Source organism: Vespula pensylvanica, chromosome 1 (genome assembly GCF_014466175.1).
Source record: "Vespula pensylvanica isolate Volc-1 chromosome 1, ASM1446617v1, whole genome shotgun sequence".
Lineage (NCBI taxonomy): Eukaryota > Metazoa > Arthropoda > Insecta > Hymenoptera > Vespidae > Vespula > Vespula pensylvanica.
The window spans coordinates 14152847-14171654 of NC_057685.1; the positions used below are offsets into that span (position 1 = coordinate 14152847).

The 18808-nt window shown below is 36.7% G+C and overlaps 3 protein-coding genes across 6 annotated transcripts; 1 reads left to right on the forward strand and 2 right to left on the reverse strand.

Annotated features, from left to right (window-relative positions):
* Positions 1-63: 63 nt before the first annotated feature.
* LOC122634735 (GMP synthase [glutamine-hydrolyzing]) lies at positions 64-5590 on the reverse strand. 4 transcript variants are annotated; one of them, XM_043823985.1, is made up of 9 exons: positions 5445-5590; positions 2850-3117; positions 2539-2751; positions 2151-2448; positions 1483-1960; positions 1151-1392; positions 892-1062; positions 362-793; positions 64-270 (listed from the first exon to the last, which is right to left on the reverse strand). In XM_043823985.1, the coding sequence occupies exons 2-9, from the start codon at positions 3068-3070 to the stop codon at positions 169-171; spliced, it is 2157 nt and encodes a 718-aa protein (XP_043679920.1). In that variant the 5' UTR covers positions 3071-3117; positions 5445-5590; the 3' UTR covers positions 64-168. The 4 variants fall into 4 exon arrangements, with proteins under 4 accessions (XP_043679920.1, XP_043679938.1, XP_043679909.1 ...); XM_043824003.1 differs by lacking the exon at positions 5445-5590 and adding an exon at positions 4591-4957; XM_043823974.1 differs by lacking the exon at positions 5445-5590 and adding an exon at positions 4511-4957.
* A 781-nt stretch (positions 5591-6371) lies between these two features.
* Positions 6372-7215, forward strand: LOC122633320 (cytochrome b5 domain-containing protein 1). Its single transcript, XM_043821098.1, has 2 exons — positions 6372-6860; positions 6940-7215. Exons 1-2 carry the CDS (start codon positions 6372-6374, stop codon positions 7177-7179), a joined length of 729 nt encoding a protein of 242 aa, XP_043677033.1. The 3' UTR covers positions 7180-7215.
* Positions 7216-9197: 1982 nt separating this feature from the next.
* LOC122633325 (malate dehydrogenase, mitochondrial-like) lies at positions 9198-12959 on the reverse strand. The gene is made up of 7 exons (XM_043821113.1): positions 12878-12959; positions 12579-12719; positions 11894-12189; positions 9849-10174; positions 9692-9792; positions 9412-9614; positions 9198-9296 (listed from the first exon to the last, which is right to left on the reverse strand). The coding sequence occupies exons 1-7, from the start codon at positions 12957-12959 to the stop codon at positions 9198-9200; spliced, it is 1248 nt and encodes a 415-aa protein (XP_043677048.1).
* Between the last annotated feature and the right edge of the window lie 5849 nt (positions 12960-18808).

Here is an 18808-nt window from a genome sequence, read left to right on the forward strand (position 1 = left end):
CAAGATTATTGTTCAAAGGTTTCATATAAATCGGTAAGAAGTCATAAACCTTGAATTCGTACGTATTTTTGTAATATATATATTTTTTAAATATATTTTTCACTTTGTAGTCGGTACGCGCAGGGGTGGTGAAAAAATAGAAAGGGGTGAGTTAGAGACGAGTATTTACTATTCCCATTCGGTGGTACCCGGCGGTTTAGGCGTTAGATCATATAGAACGCGCGAAATGCCGGGTACCGTAGATATTTCAGTCACCATTTTCTTCACCACCTAAGAAAGAAAATATGATATTGTCAATGTAATAGCCGACATATATTTCAGACGAAGAAAAAATAGATCGATCAAAGAACACGACACTTACGTGAATTGGTAATTCTTTTCCGGGAATAGCAGGAGTTCCTGTCATAAAATCGTTGGTACAGAATGGCCTAATCACGATCGAACGCTGACACGATGGCGTTCGAGAAGCGGCATCGCGATCGAAATGTATAGGAATTAGAACTATAGGCATCTGATTGATGACGCCCATGCAACCGTTTGCAGCCAAAACCTGATTTGCTAAATGATCTGCTTGTCTTAAGGTAGCTATCACATTGGATGTAAGATGTGTCTGTGTAATGTCTGTGACCGGATGATGAAGCTGTGGTCCAAAGATATAACATACGCGATTTACATTGTGGCACACACGTGGAATTAATCTCGCAAGGAACAACATATCTTCCCACTCCACTCCTTCTGAGATACTTTCTTCACTTGATAATCCTACTACATAGCTATAAGATCTACAGTCTCCCTGTATATATATATACATATACAAATTCTTCGTGTCATACGTTTTTGGTCATTATTTTTAAATGCAATATATTATTTTTCAAATTAGAATTAACATACCTGAACTCCTACGCTACGAATAGGCAAAAGTGTAGCAGCGATATGACGACGGCTAGAAACTCTTCGAAGTTGTTGACGTTCTGTTTCGTTTGTCGTACCTTCTACGCGATTTAATAATGCATGCTTTTTCTGTAGCATTTGTTCATATTCCGCCATTATTTTAACTATTACCTGTCGCGCAAAATTAACGATTATATATTTTTTAATGGATCAGTAAGCGGCGATTGAATGATATTAGTTGGACGTCGTGATACGTTACCTGGGTTTCTGAGAAATCTTTGTCCATATACGGTTCATCAGCACAAAGAATGCGAATGGCAAGGCCAGGCCCTGGGAATGGATGACGAGAAACAAGTAACGCTGGTATTTCAAGATCGCATCCCAATTGTCTTACTTCGTCCTTATGAAAATCTTTTAGAGGTTCTACTACATGACCTCGTGCTCTCAATGCTCTCACAAGATCGCTATCGTTGTGATGCGTCTTTATAGCATCAGCTTTACCTGATTTTTGTGATCAATCATTAAAATATCTTCATTGCTTTTACAGGTGTTTTAACGTAGATGAATAAAGTTATATGAATGTGACTTTACCACTCGCCATGGCATTTGCACTCTCTATGAGGTCAGGCCTGAGAGTGCCCTGTCCAAGGATTACTTCTTCAGGTTTCAAACCTAATTCTGCAATTGCTTCATTGGCTACCCTTACAAAAACGTCCCCAATAATTTTTCGCTTTTCTTCTGGATTGGTTGTCGCGCACAACATTTTTGTTAGTCTTGTTCGCGGAGTAGTTCCCGTACTAACAATTCCTTTGCTGTTTATAGTGTTTGCATTCAAGGCTGGATTAATGTTATCCAAAGGAACTGAGGTAGTGCCTTGCATGAAACAATGTGCAGCGTTTACTACCCTCAATCTGATTCCTAATTGGGACAAACTCTGTTCCACGAATTGCGTTTCTCCTTTGCGCATGAAGCCATTGTTGATATGCAGCGCGATAACTTGATCTTTACTGAGTGCCTTGTTCAATAGCACTGCACATACCGTCGAATCCACGCCTCCGCTCACCAACAACTATGATCGTTTTTTTTTCTATTTCAATTGACAATTACACTTTCGCATATGTATCATTTATATTTTTGATCACTTTTAAATATCTTTAGAAATATTTCATCTCGATATAATCGCTACGTAGCAACTTCAATAATTTGCTTACTTTACTATATGAATCTTTTAATTCACGAAAAAAACGTATATTACTTACCAAAACTTTCTTATTATCAACAGCGTGTCTGATATACTGAATACATTGTGCTTCCCTATCACGAAGCGTATAATTACCCGTAAGACCAGCTATTCCGTAAAGAAAATTGTGCAGCATTATTTTTCCATTAGGCGTTAGGTCTACTTCCGGATGAAATTGCACTCCGTATAAATTCATTTTATCACTGGCTATGCCTACAATAAAGTTTGATGATTTGGCAGTAATACGAAAACAGTCTGCAATCCTGTCTATACTGTCTCCATGCGTTAGCAATACCATTTGTTCTTTCTCCAAGCCCCTGATGCATAATATATCAAATATAAGTATATGAACATTGGGTATATTTTATATATTTTCAAATAGTCACTTTGAAATAAAATGTACACACTTAAATAAAAGGCACTTGGTATCTATTTCAATGGAATATTGACCATCTTCACGTCCTGATTTTCTTACAATAATACCCCCAAATTCTTTATTCATCATTTGCATTCCATAACATATTCCTAATACAGGAATTCCTATTCGGAAAATATCTGCATCATATCTGGGTGCATCTTCTGCATATACTGAACTAGGTCCACCAGAGATAATAATAGCTCTATAAACAAAAAAGGAAACAACGAACAAATTTGATTTTAAATTTCTCAAACGATTAATAATTTTTTTTATTAAAATTCAGTATATTGTTATCTTTACTTATATCCTTTTTCCTGAAGAGTGATAGCTGGTGTGTCCAGAGGCAAAATATCACTATGAATATTAAGCTCATGAACCTTTCGATCTATCACTTTGCCGTATTGTGCACCTGCATCCAAGATAGCAACACGTTCATCGATGCAGGATATTCCAATGGCCCCCTCATCAGCTCCATTATTTCTATCTGCGCGAAACAATGGGCCGTCCGCGCTTTTTTCCATTTCAAATTTACAGCTGTGCTATGGTCTTTGCTGTTATGTTGACAATCCTACAATAAGAATATATATAATAATATATGTTTATAAATTTATGATTAACTTTTATGAAACATATATGAATAATAAATATGTAAATAATTGTAAGCGCGCCGATTTAATCTGTATTTATTAATACATTGAAATTTTGATATATTATATTTGCTCGTTCTTATCTATAAATGTGAAAATATTTGTATGGAGAGTAATACTTTTATATTGAAAGTGGTTATTACTTTTGGTTAAACTTGGTTATTAACATGTTTTTAAAATGTAAGTTTAAGATCAATTTTTTAAATAATATTACTTTAAAACATTGATAAAGCCAATTCATGATGTCACATTTATATCTTTATTTTTAAAAATATACTATTGAGAACAGTTTGGTTTCAGATAAGAAATGTATAATTATAATTATATGACCTCATTTCATAATAATTTTGATGAGAATAATTTTTTGTAAATAGGTTATCACTTTATTACACTGTCAACTTGACCTATTATATAATCAAATTTATTATATGATGTTCAAATATTATTTTTAAATAAATATAATATGTGTGTGGGCATATATATGTATATATATGTATATATATGTATATATATATGCATATATATTTATATATATATATCTATACACACACACACACACATATATATTTAAATACATATATATGCATTTTTAATTTAAGGTAAAAGATTGAAAAAAATAGTATAGAAACATTTATTGTTCTTAAAATATCTTTTTCTGAATCATTCGAGTGAAATAATATTTATAAACTTTTTCATAGTTCCCTTTTTGCAAACTTATATAAACAATAATATTGATTTCATGGAAATTTATTTAGTATGATCATGTAATCAAATAGTAAAAAAAACCAAGGTCCACATATCGTATACAGATATCCAATATTTCAATCTTCAAGCAATAATCACATAATCGACACAAAAAAGCAATGTTACAACTTAGTTGAATCTATTATCTTTTAATCTATGCGAGCAAAGGTATAAAGGTTCTTATTTAAATGGCATAAAAACGGAAACAACTCTGAATTTATTAATGTCTATCTGCATGAATATATACAGATCTATTCTAATCATTATATGACTGAATATAATGAACTGTCTGACAACTACTACTGTACAGTGTACATCACAAAACATAACGCGCTACTTTGCATTTTCGTTTTGAAAAATACGCGCCCTCTTACGATAAATACGTAATCATTCGATAGGGTGACTTGAAAATAATGAAAATGGAGTAGGAGAATAATTACTTAAAAACAATTCACCGGTACCGTAATTTTATGAGCACGTTTCGATGCGATCGACGTATTGAGCTGTTATGCGGCTGACTTGCTTGGGTTGCGTCGTTAAGCGATAATCAAGATATACTTAAAGACTTACCGAATGAAATCAGATTGGCAATATTTGAGACGAGTACAATATAATCACACAACGTAAAAGTAATTACAGGAAAACAGAACCTGCACACTCTGGACGAGGCGGCCATTCAATCGCCACAATGCAGTGACTGCTTTCAGGCTTCAAGTAAACGGGAGAGCCAACCTAGCGACTCGAAATTTTTTAAGATACCAGAAGCTTCGCGAGAAAATCGCTTTATCGACCGGGAGTAACTCTTTCACCAATAAAACACATTTTCTTTTCCTTTAACCGATCGATTTCGTTATGTCATTGCACCACACAACTAAAGACTTTTCATTCGTCGAATACATTTATTATTTATCACTACTTTCGAAGTATACTTGCGTTACAAGACCTTATACCAATTAATACGACTCTTTTTCTTTCCTCTGTTCTAGATTTAGTCCATTGAGTTTATTACTACTGTGGCAGAGACATGCTTACCTTCCTCTTGTTGAAGGAGGATCAACAAAGAAGGAGATATATTCTATCTCAAGCTTTTGCAGGGATGTAAATACACATCTGAATACCCTGCACCTTTTCTTTTCTTTTTTTTTTTTTTTCTTTATCCTTTGGATTTCTTTTTGTTCTTAATTTTCATTATTATACATGTGTCATTTAAATGATTAACGAACAAGCATGAGCAGATATGTGTGTGTGTATATATATGTATATGTGTGTATATTATGTATATATGCGTGTATATATATGTATGTATATGTGTATGTGTATATATATATATATATATATATATATATATATAGAATGTAAAAATAAAACAATTAAATAAACATTGTATCTTTATGTTAAATACAACGTTATAAAATATCGAAACATTAATAAACACAAACGAATTAATATTTTAACTTTCAATTTTGCATACACAATGAAACAAATATTAATCATAGATTCTTACACTATTAAATAGGCCTTTTCTAGCTCACTAAAATGATAGGCACCATTACGAAAGTAGTGAAAAAGAAGAAAATATCTTGTCTCTAAGGTTTGGCTTTTTGTGTTATGTAGATACTGTAGCAGTTTCTTCTTAAACGCGAGCGCCACCTACGAAAGCTGAAGAGAAATTAATATGAACAGTGCTGTAATTAGAGTTTTAGAGAGTGGGTTTTCGTACATAGCGATCTTCTCCTGACGTGATCCGTGCAATCGATATATTTTTCAATAAGATCATGCATCGTTTAAAATAATGTAACTGATTGACTATGTAAACGTAGAAATAAAATTTCTATTTATTACGTTGCTATGAATTTCTCAATATAATCAGTGCGAACTATTTAATCGTATCGGTTTATTATTATTCTTATATATACTTTTTTAATTCTTACATTTTTAAAATAGCCACGCATTTGAAAAATTTGATCTGCGTTATCGACTGGTATGCCGATCGCAGTGTCACAATTGGTACATATTGGTACTAAAATTAGTCAATCGCAAAAATTTGAAAAGTGCTAATATCGAGTAGTTCGTTACGAGGCACCGGATCGAAAACTTCGTGAACAGGTATTTCATTTATTTGATTTATAAAAAATATCTAGACATGTATTTATCTTCATTTTGTTGAAACGTTAGATACGATTTTCTTATTTTGTTACTATTCGGATCTGATGAAATACGTTCGAAATGCGTAGTGGTATGAAAATAAAATTATTGTCGATGTTAAAGTGACGTAATGACCGTTAAAAAATATGGTAGCTAAGCAAGTTTAACGGATCTAAGTTGAATCTCTTTACTTTTGTTTCGAATAAGTATGTAGTTTCAAATCGTAAGTATAGTGAACGTAATCGAATCAAACACGAACGAATGGTACATATATTCATTTTTTAAAATGTCGTTCTATCGTTCGGAAAGTACTATTCTTATCGATTACAAAAATTCATTAAACACCTTAGACAGTCTCAAGTCTGACGAATACTTTTTACCTACCGAAGTAGCGATACACAATAAATCAAACGATTGTTGGGTTTCTTGTAACGGCGTCGTTTACGATCTGACTGATTTATGTAAATTGTGGTTATGTACACGAGCGATAAAACCTATAATAGCGTACGCAGGAAAAGATATTAGTCATTGGTTCGATCATAATCGAGATGATATTAAATATTATATTCATCCTGTTACCGGTGTATCAGTACCATATTGTCCACATGGACCAATACCGGATGTATCCGATTATGTCGTACCTTCTACAGATTGGCGACCGTTAAACAAATGTCCATGGTGGTTAGACGAAAAATATAAGTTAGGTAAACTCACAAAAAATCCACGACCTTGTAGAATTATCAATGTTCTTACCAAAACGAGTTGTGTTATAATGGTAATTAATTATATTGATCTTTGATAAATTGAGAATATATTGAAATCTTTTTCCGACTTTATACACGTTTTTCATTTAGGTTTGCGAAGAGGATACGATTAAACGTATTCAAGAACGTGCTTCGTTATTTATTCCACATGGACAAAATTACTCGTGGACGTTTGAAGGGAAAGATATCAATCTCGATGGTACATTAACGGAAAATAATATTCCGGATGAACGCGAACGTTTCGTAGCTTGTGGACTTCCCGAGGATTATTATGTTCCAAGTATTATGTGTTATTACATCGACGAGGAAGATTTGTACGAATCCGATTAATCCGAAATTAACGGGCTACGTAATAATAATTAATTATTGTCGAAGTATTAACGAAATTATTATCGGATAATGCAATTATTCTTTTTTTTTTTTTTTTTTTTTCGTGAATTTTAATAAGAAATTTTCTACCTTATCGAATGTCGTACATAATACTTCTCCTTCGTGAAAGATGGCAGCACCATTCTCAGATGCAATTGTAATTGCAATTACTACACACACACACATGTGTGTGTGTGTGTGTGTGTGTGATGAAAAATTATTAGACAATAATTAATATAAGCAAATATTTTATAACTCATAACCGGTTTTGTTTAATCAACATTTTATATTTAAGTTCGATGATGTACTTTTAGTTCATTTTTTCTCTCTTTTTATGTATAACAAAAAAAAAAAAAAAAAAGAAAAAGAAGAAAAAAAATCGTCGTATATCATCATTTCGAAGTGCTCTGACGATATTCGCGGAAAATAAATGCGTCCGATCCTCGCGTAGATGTGGTTTGCTCGTAAAAGCGAAGCCCCGTTGAGAGAAGAAGCCCTGCCACCGCTTACGATCCGCTCGTCAAAACGTTTTACGGGTTTATTCTCGGCCGATCTTCCGTGCATCTTGGTCCATTGTTTCGATTTATATCTTCTCTCTTTCTCTCTTTCTCTCTTTCTCTGTCTGTCTTTCTTTCTTTCTTTCTTCCTTTCTTTCTTTCTCCTCTCTCTCTCTCTCTCTCTCTTTTTCTGTTTTCTTTTCTCTCTTTTATATACGTAGCACGTATAAGTATTTTGTATAAATAACAAACATCTTTTTGTTTACATTTTCTTTTCAAATTTACAAAACGAATAAGAAGAAGAAGAAGATAAAAATATATATATATATATATTTTACTATAATTAAGTAGAATAACGTTCTTGTCGTCGCAGAGAAGGCGAAGGATTCGTTTCAGTACCGTATCGTCGGTTGGTCGATATGGTTGTAAATCATTTTAGAGCTACCACCCGCGTCTTTCGCAATGACAATCGGTAATAACTATCCCGAAGGAAGGAGGCCACGGTAGGAGAAAAGAGGAGAGGAAGCTAAAGATATAACTGGAGAATCGACGGTCTCGTCTTTTAAGATTGCTTCGAAGTGTGTATAACAGAGATAGGAAGAAAAAGAAAGAGAAAGAAAGAGATAGAGCGATAGAGAGCGATAGAGAGAGAGAGAAAGAGAAAGAGAGAGTGAGAGAAAGGGAGAGAATATGTATGTGTGACATAGGAAGGAAAAAGACCGAAGCACGGTCATTAGGGCACACGCGCGGCCACGAACATGGTGTAATCGTAAACCGCGAGGAGCATAAAACGACTCGGTAGAAAAAGTCATTTACTGCGTCTTTCATACACGTGCGGAGCCAAGCTGGACGTGAAGCTATCTAGAGAGAAAGAGAAAGAGAAAGAGTAAGAGAAAGAGAGAAAGAGCACTGACCCTGAGATGCGATCGCAACGTAGAGAGAGAGAAGGTATCTTTGTCATAGCTTCTTTCGAAGATGGACGTCTCCAAGATGAAATTAAGTATTAAAAGGAAAAAACTGGATAATAGTCGGAATGAAGTTCTTGCGTATCTTTCTCTCTCTCTCTCTCTCTCTCTCTCTCTCTGTTAGTAGGTATGAATTTTCTTCAATTTGAAAAAGCTCCTTTCTAGTTCGCGCGATATATATTTTGTCTTTCATGTATAGATATACATATGTATATAATATGTATGCACGTGAATACGAATCATCGTGTCATTACGGTACCCATCGAGCGTCATCAACCAATCTTCTCACGTAACTGCGTCGCTTGAATCGATTTCCAAACGAACCGTGCCTTCCATGACGTTTCCAACCGCAATTCGCATAGATATCGCAAATGAGATTGCTACAGTTACCGCGCGTCTAGAGTATAACGGAATAAATGATAAATCGCTTGGTTGCCTTTATGACGTACATATATATATATATATATATTTTTATTGTATCCTTTACGATTATTTATACAAGATTATAAAATCTCGATCAAATTCGACGAATGTGAGTCGGTGTGAACGCACGATGACAAACGTCGGGATAGATGGGACACTTTTCCGATGACGATTTAGATCCAAGAGCTAATGTCTGTTTAAGAATAAACGAGATAGTTATTAGAAATTAATTTTTAATAAACGATAGAACGGTTTTTTACAAGTACACACACACACACACACACAACTTTCTCGAATTTATAGATTACCTCGCCTTGACTAATAGCTTTTGTTAAAACAGGTATCGCGTCGAGCAACAGTTTACATTCGTCGTCGTTAAGAGGTTGGATACCAAGGTACTTTTGGATACCGTCTGGACCTAATTCGAGTTGAGAAGCAAAGTACGTCACTTCCGGTATCACGCAGGAACGAACGTAAGCACATTCCACTACTCCACTTTGTTGTCGTATCGCTAACGACAATATCATTAATTATTATCGTCGTATACTTTATCCTTCCTCGTAATCTTTCTTTCATCATTGATCGTACCTTTGCAAAGGGAAATGCAAAATCTAGCGATGGCAAAAGCCGATGCATATACCGAAACATTTTGTCCATTATATCCTTTTGAAACTTCTTCGTCAGCTTCTCTCACGAAATTGGTTAAATCCTTCATATCTTTCTAAAATAGCAATTACTTGTTTAAGATCCTTTTCGAGTCTTATCGATCTCTTGTAAAAGTTGCTCGTATTGATATTTATCAAAATCAATAACCGCTGATAAGAAAACGCGTGGTATCATTTGCGAGAAGAGAGGGATACGAGTATGCGGACAGCATCCTCCGATAACCGGTACCATCACACACTCCGGTGCTATATTAACCATTTTTGCGACGAAACTATTTGCTCTTACGCAATCGAGCGTATTCACTCCAAAGATACGTTTATATTCGTAAATCCCAGCTTTCTTATACATTTCTACCGCTACGGGTATTAAACTATTAATCGGTTGCATCGCGATCGCTAACATCGCCTGTAATGAAAACAAAATGATTACTCGTTCGTTTCAATATCTATCGAATAAACGCGATAAAATAACGTTATAATTTACATTGCTCGCACGGTACAATGACACGCGAATTTTAAGTACACGAAAGTTTTATTTCAATCTAAAAACTTTATATCCGTAGAAGAAAAGAATATTTATTAAAGCGACATTGTTGATATTAAATAATCAAAAATATAAATCTCACGATGTTTCTCGTTTATGAGAACAAAGAGGATAAAGAGGATATGAGAAACGCGTCATTGGTTTTGCTAAAGAAAAAAGAAAAAAATCAAAAGAAAGAAAGGAAGAAAGAAAGAAAAGATGTGGTGGGAGAAGAAAAATGGAAGACGATCGACGAGCGACATCCTTGTCCTTGTCGAGACACCGTGTCGAGAGGAGGAATGTCGAAAACAGCTTCGGCGTAATTAATGAAGCTGCGAGGGCGTTAAAAGCCGAGGCCAACCGCTATACATAAGAAATGATGTTCGGTCGTACATAAAACACGAAGACTGGCCATTATTCGGCCGTACAACGTACTTTCGCTGCCGACCACATCTTTTCACGAGCAAAATGCCAGACGCTCGCGCATACGCCTCGGTAGGATAAACACGAGCGGGAAGATTAAAAATGTTTTGCTTGGCCAAGAGCCGACATACTGGAAACGAAGCAATCTTTTTGTTTTTTTTTCCTTTCTTTCTTTCTTTCTTTCTTTTTTCAATCTTTCTCCTTTTTTTTTCTTTTTTCTCTTTTCTTGTCTTTTCACGAGCCATGAGAAAACGTTTCAAATCGTTCGTGAAAATAAATGGATAACGTGACTATCTACGATTCGTTTCTCATTAGGATATAAAGTAATGACGGTACAATGAAATTGATAGAGTGGAATATAAAAAGTAAAGATCGTTTTCTAAACGATCCCCCTTTCGTTGTAAACTCATCGAGTCGAGTACGTTTAAAAGGTTACACTTGAATCGTTTCTAACGAGCAACGAACGAATCGATCCGAGCTCTCAACTCACTTTGGAAGGGACGACGAATCGATTGGTTTCGTTGGAAGGAGAAAAAGAAAAACGGGTAGAAGGGACGATTCGTTCTAGGAAGAGTTTCAGATCGGAATAGTTAATGCACGGTTAAATTAGTTTAATTGGATACGGTTCATCGAAGCGATGTACTTACGTTGTTAAAGGGATTCCCTTTCTCTTCGGTGATATAATACATCGAAAACTTTATGTTAATCAAACAGATCTCTCTGACACTTTCTCTTTCTCGAGAGAGAAAAAGAAAGAGAGCATGATATCTATTGCGATTAGAGTCGAAGAAATCGAACGAGTAAATAAATCTTATCTAACGTTTATGTCGAAGTTTCTGCGTAAGATACGTGAGCTATGTGTGTATACTATATTTGTATACACACCTGTATACGTAAACAGGTATATATGTACGTGTACGTTTAAACGGAAGAACGTGTACTAAGATATTCCGACAAAGAGATCGTTGCATCGTAGAATCGTCTCGCGATCTCGTCGACGGATCGATCCGACGTCGTTTAGGAAATTATCGCGAAAAAGATGCGAGTACTTGCTCGAGAAAGATACTAATAGAAAGAGAGAAAGAGAGATGCTCGCACGCTTGGCAAGCAATTTGCATCGTAATTAAGATTGTCAGTTTTGTTAGTATCTTTCACCCCGTGGTCGTTCTGGCCGCTTACCCGAGGACAGCTTCTAATGACGTTCGGCAGTAAATCCGACAAGATCTCGGCGTTTGACTCGAGTAATTCCGTCGGTGTCGATTCGTATTTAAGATTTTTCCCAGCTACGAGAACGACCACTTTTGCGTCCTGCAGCGTTTGCGTCAGGGATTCCTTGTTGTGCGGATACGTCGTGACTTTGCATCTCGTGTCAACCTGATTGAGCTCCGATGCGAGATAGTCCGTCGACTCTTTATCGTATAGCGAAATCTCGTCGATCAAGGAGGATCGTTTCAGGAGTAGCGACAAAAATCTACCTTTAATATTACGCGAAATTGCGCTTGAATAAAACGTCTTGTAGGTTAATTCGATCTTAACTATTAATGTATCGTTGTCACGTTTATATCTTATCGTTAAAAAAGTTGACTTAATACCGGTCTCATTGTTAGCACCGAGTATCGAAATTTTCATTGATTTCGAGAGAAATATATTCGATCCACGAAATCCTCGATTTTGATAAACAGTTACTTCTGGTCTTGCTACGTTGAAGCACTTTTCTTTTCCAAAACGAAGAAAATATATGGGTAAACTTCGGCGTAGATGACGACATTTTAAAGATAACATTTCGTCCGTCGTTCTTGTTAATTTAATTTAGTTTAATCATTTTCACGACGTCTGTCAAGTGAACACGTAAATACTTACGTACTTAGAAAGGAAACAAACGAATCTCTGCTCTCACGATGATCGTTGCTTCCAAGGAATCCGTTCGTACGTTCAACGAACGATAACAGAAGAGTTCCAAGAGATCGAGAGCCGTAGCTTCGAAGAGTCACGTCCAGACGACCTTCTTAGGATCCACAAAATGCTTCTTCTCGTGCTACGTCCTCGTCTTCGTTGGTGATATCGCACGATTTCTTCTTCGTTTGTAGTCGCTTTCCAAGGAATGCATTCTCCGTTTGTAGATTACAGGAACGTCGATATTATTTCTTGGATTTTACGAAGGACTTTCCATTGGTCCAGGGCCGTCGAACGACGGGGAGCCTGTTTCTAGTATTGCTTCGACTCGATCGTTTCTTTCGTACGACATGGCTTACCGTATCATAGAAAGAGCTCCATAGTATTGCTGGCTTATTCGTAAAGCTATTCGTGCAAGAGACAAGGACAAGGATACGAGAGATAGTGGGAAGATGGTGACGAGAAAAGAAGAGACCAGTAAGAAGAGGAAAAAGACGAAGAGAAAGAGAGAGAGAAAGAGACTAAAACCGACCGGTCGCATCGGTAATGATATCCCATTGCTATTTTATGCCACACTGATGCTGATGATTTCCTTCTGAAGAATTGCTTTGACCGCAAAGACCTTCCTCGAATCGCCCTCTTTTAACCTCTTCGAAATCATCGCCTGCGATCTTGGTTCAACGTGGAAAGAAAGAGAGAAAGAGAGAGGGAGAAAGAGAGAGAGAGAAAGAGGGAGAGAGAGAGAGATTCTTCTCGCTTTAGGAAAATGATCTGTGTGCCGATGTAATGTCGGTAATCAACTCGGCTACCTTCCACGATACCTCTTAACGAACCGTAATCAATATAGCATTCCATCGCGGTACCTTTTATTTCGTCCATCATGCGTAACGAAGTCGTGTAATAGCACCGAGCGGTAACCTTGAGTCGTGTGAAAGCTAAAAGATAGGTTGCTTTCGAGCTCTTTCATTTCTTTCTAACGTGTTTTTAATAATCGTGGATGCATAGCCGAGTCAATATAGTCTTGCGAAATTTATAGCCATGCCTACCGATTCGTAAGCACGTCGCCAATGAGTCACGCTTGACCCAGAATATATGTATTAGCTCCTACATTGAGTCAAGGTGAATCTTGACCTACCGTAAAGATTTGCGCGTTGACTTTGATCGTACAGATGTCTTCTTTACTCTTCGATGCGTAATATTTCTTTTTTCCTTTTTCTTTCTGTTTCTCTTTTTTCTTTGTTTTTATTCTCGTTACGTCGAATTTATATGTTCGTAGTAAATACAATGGGCTGTTTTGAAGACGATAAAGATAAATACGTATTACGATCGAAGATAACCTTGACGCGTCGTTTCTTGTAAATATCGTCCTACGAAAGGTCGAGTCATTGTCAGTCAACAGCTTGTAACGTACTACGAGGTCTCTTAACTACGACTCATTACCTCGGAAGCGTTTGAGCCGTTTAGACGTGTATTTAGATTCGTTTTATATATTTCGTATTAGAAGAAGGAAGATGAGAAATAATTTAGAAAAATATTTTATCTTAACTTTTATAAAGAGTAGACAATGCGTTCTTGTTCTCTTTTCAATTCGGAATATAATTTTTCGTCACGAATATTTTCGTCGTTCGTAATCTAATCTTTTCTTCGTTTCTTTTTTCTTATTTAAACCTGCTCGAAAAATTTGCGTAATAAGATAATCATAATTTATTCGTTAATAGTTACGTCTTCAATTAGTGAGTTAACGATAGCGATGGGAAGTACGATGAGTCGATGGGACAAATTTAAAGACGGAGTCAAGGAAACGCCTAGTCTGCGATTGAGTCACCGTTATCTATTAATAGTAAGATGAACATTCGAAGTATCCAAAATACTGTTATTTTTCATTGTCGCGAAACTTTCAACATTGCTGCATTCGAGGGATATCTAGAGGTAGAAGAAAACGATTTGAATGCGTGAGAAAAGATAGAAAATGAAATTTTATTAACTCGTTAACTGCAACCTTACCGTTCGTTTCAATCTAAGTATTGATAAAGTAATATTGCCTTAATGCAAATAGCTAACTATTACCAGTGATTATGCGAAGGTGTTAAACGCGACGTTATCGAGAAGGTGATATTACCGTGGATGGATTATCTCGAAGGTGTGAGACTCGAAAGTAACAATTACGTTACAACATTGTCGATGGTTTACTCTTTTACAGCGGGGTCGTCGGTTATTATCTTTGGTAGCGTCATAAACCTATCATTAAAGTGGACGTTGAAAGAAGCGTCAGTGCCAATAAACGATCGCTAAAGTTCAACGTTTTACTCGTGATTTAGATCGTTCTTGGAAAGTCGTTAGTACGAAGAAGAAGGAGAGGAAGAAAAAGAAGAAAAAGAAGGAGAAGGAGGTAATCTTCACATGGTATCGTAGACGTTAAAGATCGTGACTTTTCACGAACCATAATATCACCTTAAACGCCATGTCATATCGATGAATACGCTCGATTTTTATATGGGGAAAAGGAAAAAAGATTACCTAGAATTTTAGTTGATATCTCGTCGATATTTAATCGTCTGTAATATTCGAAAGATCATAGGTAGATAGGTATATATATATATATATATATATATATATATATATATACATACACATACATACGTACATACATACATTATTTATTTATCAAACTCTATACTATCCGACTATCCGATCCGCAAGAGAGAAATGCAAATGCATTTTCAATTTCTCGATCGTAAAAGAGAATATTCTCTTACCGCAGAGAAGATCGAGCTGTTGCGGCCAGAACACGTAGCTCGAACCACGGATAAATTCGATGCGAAGAGGATGGCATACGGGTTGCGTATACGACACAAAATTAAACCATCGAGAGAAGATTCCATCGCGACCGGTAGCGGCTGAAAACGTTCTGAAAAAGAGAATAAAATGAAATTTATGTTCATAGCATAGGGCGTGTCCACATAAATTGGTGTCGTATAGCTTTTAAAACAATAGGAAAAAAAGGAGGAAACACCGTAATGATTTTATATGAACGGACGATCGACGATTGCTTTCCCAGCGAACGATGTTACATCGATGAAAATGAAATAAATCATACGTCATCATTCTTAGTATGGAACTTCGCGTAGAATTAAAAAAAAAAAAAAAAAAAAAAAAGAGAGAGAGAGAAAGACAAAAAAAAATTCCTCGCTCTACGAAAAGTTATTTTCACGATAGTAATCCCGCAAGACACACCCTTGAGTATCGTATCTGAAAAAAAAAAAAAAAAGAAAAAGAAATGAAAAAATCAATAATTAATATCGCTCTACTATAGCATATTTTAATTACACGCTCGATGCGAAATGAAAAGAATCGTTACGGTCCGTAATATGAAAAGGATGAATTATCGATGATACGAGCAAATCCGACAAATAGTTCTCTCATAGGGACTCTACGAAGCGATCGCGCGTAGGAACGCAGAACAAGTTCATAAAACATTTAAAATGTCCCATTCCGTGGAACATTAAGGCGTTAATAATACGAGCTAGAAGGAGATGGCAGGAAGGAGGACGGAGTACATTTATTCGTTATATACGGTCGCGAGCGTGGTAACCCTAGAGGCTGCTGGAGTCTGTTAACCGAGGAAGCCTTTGAATCTTGATAAGAGCAAATACAATCTACCTACCCTTGGAGAGGATCCTAGAACGTATATGTGTATATACGTGCGTGTGTGCGAGTGTTGGTCAGTTCGCGCGGTTTTCCAAAGAGCCATCGCATCGCGCGTCTCGAGTTACCTGCATCGTACGTACATAAGTACACATACCCACATATGTACGTATCTCTATGTGTGTACTTACGTATAAATGTATGTATGTATGTGTGCGCAATACAAAAGTAGAAGAGAAAGAGAAGTTTCTCGTTCTTTCCGCATTCTCGACACGCCGCGGTGTTCGCGAGTGTTAAAGCGGACAACGCGTTCGAGTACAAATGCAGCTGGGCTCGTCTCTTTAGCTCTTTACTCTTGCCTCAAGTGCCAACGAGAGGAAATGAGGAGGATGAGGAGAGAAGAAGGAAGAAGAGGAGAGAAGGTTGTACTAGAGGCGGGTGTTACCCATACTGAGTTCTTAAATTCCACGACGTTCCGATAGGATTCAGGCTCAACTCGGCCATCGCGAGCTCTCACCATAGAGTTGAGGACTCTCCTCGAGTTTGCCTTTTCCGTGTAACCGTCCTCTTAGAAGAGTTACAACTATCGTTTGGATCGATGTAAATCCAAGTTGTTAGCATGTACGAGAGAAAGAGGAAGAAAGAGAAAGATCGAAAGGTGATCGTGAAATCGGCCATTTTCTTTATCTCGCATTCGATATATATATAAGTACTTACGTTTATATAAATATAGCGTAAGACGTTTATATAAATATAGCGTGTATCTTATTTACATCTTATTTAATTTCCGGAAGGATGTGAATTTTCAGTATATCATATTTTTTCGGTATATAAATATATATACATACACACAAGCGCGTTACGTGTATATTTACGTTCGTATTTACTCAAGCTTTACTCTTTTGGATACTCGTTAATTAAATAATAATCGAAGACGTCGTCCAACGAGCTTAATGAGACACAGACGGTGGCTATTTGAATGGCTTAAATAGCCACGACGAGTCATCCATCTTTTCTTCCGACCTGCTTCTCGGATAACTCATCGTGTTCCCATCTTCTTACGATAGATGTACCGGTTGGCCTTGGTAATATAGACGACGCCTGACGATAACGACGACGACGACAACGACGACGACGACGACGACGACGACGACGACGACGACGACGACAGAGGAGGACGACAAAGATGACAGCGACAAAGACAGCGACGAAGACGTCGTTGGCGATGCGGATCGCAATGATTCGCAAATCTCGTGATTCGATCTATACAAAATTATCATCGAAGTCAATAAGGCCTTTCAGATTCACCGACATATTCGAAAAATTATCCGCAATTCTTCGCGTAACTCGCGCGCCACGTCGAGTCTCATTCATAATCAGGAAGATGGATGCTAGAGAAACCACTTACGAAAGCACTTCGTAATCCTCTTATTTTGCTCTCTCTTTCTTTCTCTATTTTTCTCTTTCTCTCTTTCTCTATCTCTTTCGCATGGAATACAGCTCGATTCGAGTCAATTATTCTGAACTTCGAGATATGCCACTACGTGGCATTAACTTGGCATTATTCACGCACGGCTGAAATTAAGAACTGCCTGTTTTATCTCGCGGCACGCGGTGAATTTACAATGAAATCCTTTCATAATTTCCAACGTGTAAAAGTTTGTCGATCTACGGTGGCCTTGTAAAATTAACGTGGTTATAAAGGCGCTTTTTCTTTTCTTCTTCGAACTATATATTACAATACGTCGTTGATTTTGACCTTTCATTCTCAATTTATGTCTTATCGTTATCGCTATACGTTAATACGTACGTATGTGTATATAATAAATTATCTACGTGAGATCGGATGTTTATATTATTTTGAATGGGGACCGAGATATTGATTTTCTAGGTCTCCTTTCAAAACCTTCCGATCGATCGAATGCGATGAGAAAAACAAAGAAAAAAAAAGGAAAACAATTAAGGAACGGTCGCACGAACGTATTACTTTATTCGTGGAATCTCTTGGACAAATGTTTACGACAGCAAAGCGGCGAACGCAGAGAGACGACGGTGTGTACGGCAGTTTCTAACGTAGTGTCATCGCGCAGACGTATACGGTTCTTGCTTCTGCGGCTCGTATATCGACCGCGCGCCGGTAAACTCGCGGAGCAGGAAATTAATCGCATATTTTCTCACGACATAATACTATACCGACGATATCCACCTGCCATCACTCGACTCGACTCGTTGCAATGTGTCCGTAGTTCTAGACCAGAAACGGACGGTGCTTGCTGATAATTGATTTAATTGCTCGCGATGCTATCGACGATACTGAAATACTAACAATAAAATTGCCGGTGTTCGTAAGACCGGTGTAATTACGGTAGGTCGGTGGACCTAATGTGGCAGCATGCTTTGTTGGAAAATGATTTACAAGAACGTTATAAATGCCGTCGATCGTTATATATACATAAACAGAGAGATACATAGGAAGACTTTTAAACGGCACTCGAGCGCTCTCGATTTATTTCGTTCGGTTTAACGAGGACGCTCGTTGGCGAATTAAACGAAAGC

Bases quoted from the DNA above. Each gene is read 5' to 3' on its own strand.
- LOC122634735 (XM_043823985.1), bottom strand. From the start codon at position 3,070: ATGGAAAAAAGCGCGGACGGCCCATTGTTTCGCGCAGATAGAAATAAT. The intron at 2,752-2,849 runs GTAAAGATAACA...TTTTGTTTATAG, and splicing joins CTTCAGGAAAAAGGATATAA to AGCTATTATTATCTCTGGTG. The intron at 1,063-1,150 runs GTAACGTATCAC...TTTGCGCGACAG, and splicing joins AAGATTTCTCAGAAACCCAG to GTAATAGTTAAAATAATGGC.
- LOC122633320 (XM_043821098.1), top strand. From the start codon at position 6,372: ATGTCGTTCTATCGTTCGGAAAGTACTATTCTTATCGATTACAAAAAT. The intron at 6,861-6,939 runs GTAATTAATTAT...TTTTTCATTTAG, and splicing joins AAACGAGTTGTGTTATAATG to GTTTGCGAAGAGGATACGAT.
- LOC122633325 (XM_043821113.1), bottom strand. From the start codon at position 12,959: ATGTCGTACGAAAGAAACGATCGAGTCGAAGCAATACTAGAAACAGGC. The intron at 12,190-12,578 runs GTACGTAAGTAT...GTAATATTAAAG, and splicing joins TTCGTTTGTTTCCTTTCTAA to GTAGATTTTTGTCGCTACTC. The intron at 9,793-9,848 runs TTAAACAAGTAA...CAATTTCGTGAG, and splicing joins GATAAGACTCGAAAAGGATC to AGAAGCTGACGAAGAAGTTT.